Source organism: Mesitornis unicolor, unplaced genomic scaffold, assembly GCF_000695765.1.
Source record: "Mesitornis unicolor isolate BGI_N332 unplaced genomic scaffold, ASM69576v1 scaffold44268, whole genome shotgun sequence".
Taxonomy (NCBI): domain Eukaryota; kingdom Metazoa; phylum Chordata; class Aves; order Mesitornithiformes; family Mesitornithidae; genus Mesitornis; species Mesitornis unicolor.
The window spans coordinates 1-10,350 of NW_010201994.1; the positions used below are offsets into that span (position 1 = coordinate 1).

A 10,350-nucleotide genomic window follows, 5' to 3' on the forward strand; every position below is an offset into this window, starting at 1 on the left:
TGGTGAGAGACGTCTGTGGGGCCCTTGCGGTGAGAAAGGGGAGTTGTGGGTCTTTGGGGTGAGGGGACTGTGGGGTGAGGCTGTAGAGCCTTGTTGTGGGAAGGAGTGGGGAGGGCTCACTGGGGTACCCTGTCCCCCTGCCCAGGCCACGGGCAGGCATGGTCGGCTATGTCCCTGAGGCCAAGTGCGTCTCCACGGTGGAAGCAGCTATAGCAGGATCGGCATCCGGCTTGGTCACTCGGGTCCTCATCAGCCCCTTGGATGTCATCAAGATCCGCTTTCAGGTACCGTTTTCATGGCATGCTTGGGGACAGGGGGTGAGGGAGCCTGTTACAGAGCAGAGCTGGTCTTGGCCTGGATGGACAGGTCACTTGTGCAACCAGAGAGCACTAAATCTGCTCCTCAGCCCTCACCTGCATTGTGTACAGGTTATGCAAGGTAGTAAGGCTATCTTGTGTCTACTGTTTCTGTTTAAATAACTTAGCTTGTATGTTTGAATGGGATCTTGTGTCTTTCATAGTTTGTTCTCGTTATTTTTCTGAATGGTTTCTGCTATCTAACTGAATTTCATCATCATCCTTGCTGATTCCTTTCATGCTGCATGCATGTTTTTATTCTTTTAGAGCCCTACATAAATAATGTCCTGGTCAGTTCTAGATGTGATTCTGTGGGAAAGCAGAGTGTCATCTCTTAGCGTTGAATGCCTGGCAAGGTTGTGAATTTTTGCATTGGACACTTGAGCTTTGTTGAAATGTGACATGGAATTGAAAATAATTACAATTTCACATATTTTTCTCCAGCTTCAGATTGAGCAGCTCTCCTCCAGAAACCCGGCGGCTAAGTACCATGGCATCTTGCAAGCTGTACAGCGCATTTTCCAGGAAGAGGGGTTGGTAGCCTTCTGGAAGGGTCATGTGCCTGCTCAGTTCCTTTCAGTTGGCTACGGAGCTGTTCAGGTGAGGTGACAGGACATCAGCTAGGCCCAGTGTACTTACATAGGACCCTGCTCCTCTTCAGACTGGCTGCATGGGCAGATGCAGAAAGGTCCAGGTTTAAACTGTGCTGACACAAGCCAGCTCCAGACTGCAAGGTGTGTAGTTGTACAATGCTGATGTGTAATTTTTAAACTAATTTTCCTGAGCTTGCTGATCGGCCTGCCTGGTCAGCCTGGAGCACAGCTGGAGCACACTGAGCACACTGGAGACTGTTTCTGGTGTTATAGACAAGCCTTGTTTGTTCCGAACACTTGGATTGGTTGTTCATGCTCCAGGCCTGTGTAGTTTTTTGCTTTGGTTCATGCTGTCACCCTAACAGCTTGTTAGTGAAAAAACCAATGATGATGTGTTTTACACAGCATTGTTATGCTTAATTTGTAGGTGTTAACAATGTGTTTCATGAGCGGTGGTCGAAAGAGTCATGGACAGCATATCTGTAATATGGCAAATACTCTTCAGCTACATAGAGCATTCAAATGAGTTTTTCACAATTCTAAATGCAAGATTTAGCAGAAGTGTCAGAGATCAGAATATCCCAAGCATTCCCTGGGCTGCTTAGTGATTTTTAGACAAGGTGTTCTTGGAGTATGGGCACCAAGAGGTTGCAAGTTGGGGAGGACTTTTGAAGGACAGATTGAGAAGGTGGTTACAGGCGGTGGGTGGAGCTCTTTTGGTGAAATGAGAGGAGTGGGAGATCATGTCAGTGATAAGGATTGACTCCTTGACCTGTGTATGTTTGTTTCTCTAAGTTCATGGCGTTTGAAAGCTTGACAAAACTGGTGCACAACTTCACCTCATACAATGCTCGTGATTCCTTTGTGCACTTCGTCTGCGGTGGACTGGCTGCTTGCACTGCCACTGTTGCTGTTCAGCCTGTTGACACACTTCGCACCCGCTTTGCTGCCCAGGGTGAGCCTAAGGTACGGTTGAGGATTTATGATTTATTATCATCCATAGCAGTAGCGGTGTATGAATACAGGAGGTTTGAGAAGTACATAACATCTGTGGGTTAGCATAAAGGAACAGGTGCTGTTATTGGGCAGTGTTTGCACTGTTGCCAAGTTATCCTCGGTGCTGTTGACACAGCTTTCTTAATTATGTTTTGCTGCTCCTGATTATGTTTGACTCCTGACAGGTGATCCAGAGAGGAGAAACTGTCCTTAACAGGATAACTCAATTTTCATTTTGGCTCGTGGTCATTTAGAGAATGCACTCCTTAGTCTGTTGAACATTGTGTGTTTGAAGCTTTCCACTTGCGCAGAGTCATGTTTAGATAACGATGGGGATGATATTTGAAACCAGTCACCTTTCACCTGTGTGTCTTGTTCTTATTTATGCAACAATTGGTCTCTATGCTAATTAGGTCCGTAATAACTGGACTCATATGGATTTGTATGAGAGCCATTTCTGTTTTCTCACTTAGCCTGCAGTAGAATCACTATATCTATTATGTGAATTCTGTTGTAGGAGCAAGCAGAGCTGTTAAGAGAAAAATAAATAGTCATGTCTGTGATACAAGTGGTCTCAGGTCACAGCACTCAGCTCTGAGCCTTGTTTCTTTCAGAAGCACAGCTTGGATATGGGATACAATGTCAGCCCAGGCCTTTCAGAGCAGAGCTAACAGTCATTTGGTCGTTTAGTCTCTTGTGGCTCAGAGGTAGGTTTAGATTGGCAGTTTACTTCTAAGAGTCACAAGGGCTTAGCTGAGAAAACTGTGAAGATGTGCAAGATCACTTTGTTCATCACTTTGTGCTGAAAATCAGTCATTTGTATTTTGGGCAGTGGGAAATTCCTATCCTCATTGCTGGGTAATAACCTGACCTTTGGTTTGCTGTTTTAAAGCCTGTTTCATTCAAGTGTCATCCTCTTCTTTATTGTCTAGATCTATCGCAGTCTTCGCCATGCAGTGGTGACGATGTACCAGACAGAAGGGCCTCGGACTTTCTATAGAGGTTTGACCCCCACAATCGTTGCTATCTTCCCAAATGCTGGTCTCCAGTTCTCCTTCTACAACATCCTGCAACAGTTTTCTGAATGGGTGATTCCAGCTGAAGGAAAGAAAGGAGGTAGGCACCTGAGAGAGTGATGTCTGTGATCTGGAGAGCTAGAGAGGATGAATGCCAGTATGGGAGACTGATACAAGCTCAGTTTTCTATCACTCTTTTCAATGCAACATCTGAAAAGTATCTCAATTTCCTATCTCTCATTGTTTCTCCTGTATAGATACTGTGAAAGTAAGTACAGTCAAGTTTACAAACAAGTTCATGTTATCAAATAAGCATGGTGGAAATGTGGATGGATGTGAAAGTGAAGTGTCATAGGCCAGGGTACTCTTGTGTGAGTGCTCACTCTTGGGAGTTGTGTCATATTGCTCATACTGTGGGAAGACAGTGCTGGCATAATCTCTTTGTTTCATTAGTGCTGCCTTGCAGATTCCACCACAGCTGTTACAGAAGAGGATTCATTTAGCCTAATTTAAAACTTCCAAGCTCTTGATTTGATATTTTTTATGTTGATTTCTAGCTCCATTATAAGAGAACCTCATCCCAATGCGACTTGTCACCTTGACAGTTGTAGATACTAGTGCTTCCCTGGGAGAGAGTGTATGCAGCGTCAGCATGGTTTTCGTCCTCAATTAATTTTTTTCAATAGAGGAATGAGACTTTTAAATATCATGTCTGCATAATTATTTTTAGTTGGCAGAGACTGATGGCAGTCTTGACAAACTCATGTTTATCAGGAAAAAGTCTTAATATCACAAAATTAATTCTCCACAACCCTCTGAAATCATCAGGCAATGTCAGCTTATCACTTCTTCCAATCCAGAATAAGGCAGTATGAGCAGTCAGGAGTGCAAGATTTCCATTGACTGGGCTTTTACTTGGGGTACATGGAAACTTTTCCATCCACTGGTGGCAGGTTCTCTGGTGACTGGGGTTTTTGTGCAATGCCACTTGGCAGAGCAAAAGCGTAAATCAGTGTAATGAGCCAAGATGAGCTGTTACGCTCAGGCTCCAATGGATATTGTGAGCCTGATGCAGAAAATACAGATTTGAGTTCTGTGGCCTAAACTATGCAGAAGAGGTGATGTAACTTTAAAGGACCTTTTTGGCCTTACTTCCTGTGAAAAGTGATTTTTAATGTACCTCTCAAGACTCTCTAATCAGAACACTCTGCTAATCTTCCCGGTTTTTTGTTTGTTTGTTTTCCTCCTTCTCTCCCCACTATCCTCTCCCCTTTCTGCTTCTCAGGCAATGTTAAAAACCTTGTCTGTGGTAGCTGCGCCGGAGTCATCAGCAAAACCCTCACTTACCCTTTCGACGTGTTTAAAAAGCGACTGCAAGTGGGTGGCTTTGAGCATGCCCGGGCAGCCTTTGGGCAGGTGAGAAGTATTGGAATTGACTGACTTAGGAATGTCAATGGGTATGGATTTGCATTAAGACCACGCAGAGGCAGTTGTCACCAGAATGCAGTGGTGATCAGCCATTGGTACCTGTTGTGTTCACGTCTGGGTTGGGAGCTCCTGGGGAACTTCTGAGAGCTGAGCATTGGTCTCACTTAATAATGGGAATAGCTGCATGGATGAACTGGGTTCATTTTGTGACATTGTTCAGCATAGCTGTGCTCTGCTGTCTCATCCGCCTCCATCAGGTTGGCTGTCTTGGAGCTGAGGATGAGTTACGCAAAGGGGTTTTGATTTGCTTTACTTTTCTAGTTGCAGCTTGGTATTTGTGATTCAGGATCAAATTATTAGCAGACTGTGACACCAGCTTTATGCTGGAATTGCTTGTCTGTCAGGATCCTGCAATTAATATTTTGATACAAGGAATGGACACCCGAGTGTTCAGCATGTGTCTTATGTACAGAACATCCTGAAATTCAAAGCAAATTAAACATTTCTGGTGTTCTTTAGCACTATCCTTACCACTGTAAGACAAATACAGATCTTTCGAGGGACTCTATCTTTTTTACATGAAATTTAGAAATTTTCTTTGTTCTTTTAAATTCCTTGGATCCAAGAAGCAAGTCAGTCTTTACCTCAAGAAACTCTGGGATAGGAATTCGAAGCCTTAATTCATTGCATTGGGTGCTTTTCCAGTGGGGTACAGAATTTGCTCTTAGTGTTGATGTGTCACAAGATGTTAAACCTTCACAGTGTGACACAATGACATGCAAATAGCTAATTTAGAGACTTCTAAATGTTGTAGCTTTGTTTTCTTTCTGTCAGAATAGTGAAAGTTGTCCCTCCTTAGAGAGTGAAAGGGATGGAAAAACAGTGGCAGCACAATCTGAAGTAATTACTTTTCAAATGTATACCATAAATAGTACATGCTGTTGTAGCGTGAAGATTTTACGACCATTCAATTAGAATGATCTGCATAAGCCATTGCTGATGCAAAATACATACCTTTCCTCTGCCCCACTCTACAAACTTTCAGGTAGTTATAATAACACCCAGAAAGGCTTCTCCAGGCTGCACATCTGGATTATGTTTCAGTGGTATAGTCTGGGGCTCTCTGTGTTCTTTTCCAGGTAAGCTGTCCTGGATTTCTCTTGTTTAACCTTTTTGACATTTCTCTCCAGGTACGGGTGTATAGGGGTCTCCTGGACTGCGTAAGGCAGATCATGCGAGAGGAGGGCCCGGGTGGATTCTTTAAGGGCCTTTCGCCCAGCTTGCTGAAGGCTGCTGTGTCTACTGGCCTTGTCTTCTTTTGGTATGAGCTCTTCTGCAGCCTGCTCTGTGCCCTGAAGAACACCGACAGCACTGCGAGGAAGGAAGGCTGAAAGGGGCATGTGTGTGACTACCTGGTGTTCCCCTAGAGGAGAAGAAACATGGCTTTGCTCTGGCATGAGCATGTTGGAAATGTCAGCGTTCCCAGAGCTCCACCAGCCTGTAGGAATTCACCTCCTGGGACCAAGCAGAAGGAGAAGGCGACTGCAGTCCTGCTGAGGACACTGAACTGCTTTGCTTGAAGCTGTTCAACTGAGCACTTTTTTCCTCTGTCTCTTCTAACATCAGCACACATTAAGTGGGGAGAGAGGGGACCCAAGCAGACCACTACCTAGCAGAAACTACTCTGAAAAGCACCCAATAAAGTGGGTGGATTTCTGTGCTTGCCCTGGATCACAGAGAGGGATCTTGGCCTAGCTGCTGCTGCTAAACCAACATACATCACTTCCTATCACTGCATCTGCGCAGATTTATTTCCTTGCTCTATGGCCTGCTGTTTGCACCATATTCTTTTCTCTGTGTCACACAGGTAGCTCTGCCCTGCTGCTGTGAAGTCCTTTAAAACCTCTCTAGTGCACACAGAACCTCGGTTTTCCTTTTCTTTGCTGCCAGCTGCTGCTCCTTGATTACCACTCGCTGGCTGTGCAGTCTCAGTCACCTTAAACACAGAGTTTTCTAGTGACTCATGCTGATCCAAACTTTATCTTCAACTCTGGTGAGCTTGGTTGTATCTTAAGTGCCCATTTCTCTTCCTGCGTGTCTTGCCATACATCCCTGAGGGTTTTGCATTTTCATGCTTTTTACAAGTAAACCTGCAGATTAAGAACCCCAATCTAAGGGGATTCAACGCACAAACCAAATTCTTACGTCAGGGTTCTTTGCTTCAGTGCAGTGAGTAAAATTGTGTAGAATTTTAGAAATGCTTAGTGTAGGTTGGAATAATGAAGGAAAAGTCCTGTAGAAAGTAGTAAATTTATTTTTTTTTTTAGTACCACTTTTGAATGTTTCTAGCAAGTATTCCTGTAGTGGCCTCAAAACATTTCTGAACCTCAGTCCTACAGAGGTGCTAACAGATGAAAATGTTTTGATAAGATTAGCTGAAGTGAGAGAACTGAACATCAAACTGGAATTGTTTGGCTTAGCATGGTGTTTGACGAGAAAAAGATGATTGAATTAGAGCTGGAGAAGTGTTTTTCGGGAGTTTCAAAGGTTTTATGTATGATTTAAAAAACCCAAACAACTCTGATTTACGTAACAGGGGAAAAGAGGAAAATTACTTTCTTCCTTCTCTTTTATTCTCTGTTTTTTCAAGCAGAGCAGGGTGTGGCTGGACCACTGCGTGGAAGGCAGGCATCGGAGGGAGAGCCTCTGCGATACAAAAGCATGTTAGTCATCTGGTGGGTGGTGGAAAGGGCAGAGCATTGCAGCTATCTGGGGGATGGTTTGATGGTTCTCTTAACGCAGAACTTTTAATGGCTCGTCTGCAATATTCAGGGTGTTAATCCCAAATGGCCTGGCCAGATTCCAGCGTGACCAATTCCATTCTGTTGACGCAACTTCTGGTGATTTTGAGCATATCTGCTTTGCTCGCTTATCCTGAACTATTGTGAGAGACTGTTTTTAAAGAGCAGCTGTTTCACTGGTGGCTGAGATATCTTGAGAGATTCCTTGCAAGCCCAGGCCAAATAACTTTGTGTCTGCTGTGGTTTGAGAATTTGAAGTGCAAAGTGGCTGTTTCACTGCAGGTGACTTTGAGAGCTACATAAAATTAGAATCACTGAGCAGTGTCAGTGTCGAGCAGGAGGCTGATATGTGAGCCCCAAAGAGGGAGTGTTAGCTGCACTGTGAAAATGGGCAATTTTGCTTAGAGGAGAAAAATGCATAGAATGTGGACTAAAGTTTCTCAAAGTGCCTCAATCCTGTTCCTGTGTTATTTAGGCTCTTCTGAGACTTCCCCAAAATCTTAACAATATTTTGCCTTTGTTTGTTTTTCTTCTGTTGTTCTTGGAAGGACATCATAACCAGTAATGAACTTAACCCGATGGCATCCTTCTGAGGGAGAGATGTCTCCTTTCAAAACAGGCACAAACAGGTTAGGGATGTTAGTGTCTTGGCTGCTGGCAGAGAGGAATGCTGGCATGGTTAGCGGGGACAGGGTTGGCCATAGCAGAAAATTCTCTGTGCTGACATAGGCTTCCATAGGAAATCAGGACTCATCCATCCTGTCTAAACCTGTCTTGTCAAACAAGAGTCTTGTTTGCCACTTTATGTCAAAGAGCTGCTGTTAAACTGCACAGAACGGGGAAACTGGTTAGGAACTCAGCAAGTGGGAATTGCAATCTCTGAAATAGTGTGAGTTGCTTTGGTTGCACAGTGGCAGATTAAAGAACAGAAGGCTGTGTTATGCTAAAATGATATTCGAGTGTGCTGTGGAGCTTGAGGTGATGCAGGCAAACAGCTTTAGGGGCGTGCAACTTGGCTGCTCTGCAGAGAGGGTGGCAGTGGGGAGTACAGAGCAGCAGCTCCTCTCTGTGATAGCTTTTTCCTCCATTCTGCATTACGTGAGTTTGCCTCAGCCAAAAGGTGGCAGAGTTGAAGTTGAAGTTGTTCCGGTCTGGCCCAGGCTGTGGAAGAAGCACTCCCTGGTTGGAAGGCTTTGGCACGCAGCGTAGTTTATGTGTCCCTTTGGGCTGGAGCAATAAATGTTACAGGCCCATAAAGGCACCTGGCCTGCTGGTGAGTGCAGGAGAAAGAAGTGACAACCCCAACTGTACGATATTAGACGTTGCATCGACAGTCACTTCATCATTTGCTGCTGATCAGCAGCATCCATTGCATAAATCTCTGATGTGCACTTAGCTAACTGGGAGTCGCTGCTGGGGAAGTGTCTCTAACAGGAATCTTGCTTCTTATTGGGAATATTTGGAATTAGGCTGGTTTGGTGCAAAGCGCTAGGAGGACAGGTATTAATTCTGGTGCTGCTCTGGCAAAACACACTGTTTGGAGCTAAATGTCCTAGAATTAGAGGAGTGGGAGATGGGAAAGCTCTGTAGTCACCTTGTTTTTCCGTATGCTAGGACAGATTTGCTCTCAGAAGTTCAGTTTCAAATGACTCAACGCATTGAGTGATTTGTTGTGAGGCTGCGCCAGAGCGTGTCCGCTGGGATGGCTGGGATTTCACTCTGATGTAATCCTATCAGCAGGGATTTGCATTGCCTGCAATTCACCTCACAGGCTGCTCAGCAATTGCGTTTGTTTTCTTCTAGTGCCTTTTACCATCAGAATATCCAAAAGCACTTTAGCAGGTGGAGCATCTAAGATGAGTTGCACTGTGGTTGTTAGGGATCCACCATCACATTTAACTGCTCTTGGTGGGAGAACGCTGGCACACAAATTGTGATGCATGCGCTGTTCCCTGCAGTGCTGCTGGGTCCCCGAGTTCTAGGACTGTCCTGTTCTCAGGATGCTCATCCAGAGCTGCACAGCACCATTTTTTAACATAAATTAATGTTTTACAGTTGGGTTTGGAATCGATTGTATTTAATTTGGGTTTAAGTTTCTCTTGTGATGTAGAAATGTAATTCTCTGCAGTGTTTCTCTGTATTGCCTGGGTGGATCTGTTGCAGCTGCTGGTCTGAAAGCACCTGAGCATAATGCGCACAATGTGTGCCTACATTTGAGAAAAGGTACATTAAATATTTTGTTATGCTCATGTCTGGCTGCAGGTTGTTTATTTCTTTCTTCCTAGTGCCTACACTCAGCTGAATCCCACAGGCCTTCCTGCTGCCCTAAAGGGAGGAGAAACAGGGCCCAGACTTTTCCCATTGCTGGCTCCTGGGTGCTCATCATCATCAGGCAAGGCCATCCCATCCCCTCTGCAATAAGGGGTGATGCTTTGGGTTTCGCTATTGAGAACCAAGAGGGATTGGCTGACGGGGGTTGTGCAGCCTGGTGCCACCGCTGTGTCTGAGAGGGACTGTTGGAGCCACAGCAGCTGGTCCCGAGCCACACACTCACGGGGTGGATGAGTTCAGGCATTGTTTGTGTCCAGGCAGGCCGTGCAGTGCTGTAGAAAATGTTCCCAAACTGCTTATTCTGCACTTCCTGAGGCTTTTCTCTGGTTTCAGCAGCCTGGCTGCTCCACGGTCCTCTAACTGCTGTAAAGCTGTCATCCCTGATGGGTCTTCCCCTGTAAAACGTTTGGGAGTTAAGACAAAAAACTGTATGAGTTCAGGCATTGTTTGTGTCCAGGCAGGCCGTGCAGTGCTGTAGAAAATGTTCCCAAACTGCTTATTCTGCACTTCCTGAGGCTTTTCTCTGGTTTCAGCAGCCTGGCTGCTCCACGGTCCTCTAACTGCTGTAAAGCTGTCATCCCTGATGGGTCTTCCCCTGTAAAACGTTTGGGAGTTAAGACAAAAAACTGTGAAGTATGGTACACCTCACTCGGATCTCGTCGCAGTGGTTTGGTTTAGTGCAGCTCCCCTTTCCTGATGTTTTTCTACCGATTTTTTTATTCGCTCGGCTGCAGCCTTGAGCAGGAGGGCGGAATAAAAGCGATTTTCCTGGTGCAGCTCTCACCGGGGGAGCCCGGCCGGTGCTGGGGACCTGGGACGGAGGGGTTCA

At 45.2% G+C, this 10,350-nt stretch overlaps 1 protein-coding gene across 1 annotated transcript; it reads left to right on the plus strand.

Moving 5' to 3' along the window:
* Nucleotides 1-158: 158 nt before the first annotated feature.
* Nucleotides 159-5,780, plus strand: SLC25A19 (solute carrier family 25 (mitochondrial thiamine pyrophosphate carrier), member 19). The gene is made up of 6 exons (XM_010190259.1): nucleotides 159-284; nucleotides 801-956; nucleotides 1,745-1,915; nucleotides 2,878-3,061; nucleotides 4,247-4,377; nucleotides 5,580-5,780. Exons 1-6 carry the CDS (start codon nucleotides 159-161, stop codon nucleotides 5,778-5,780), a joined length of 969 nt encoding a protein of 322 aa, XP_010188561.1.
* The last annotated feature ends 4,570 nt before the right edge of the window (nucleotides 5,781-10,350 follow it).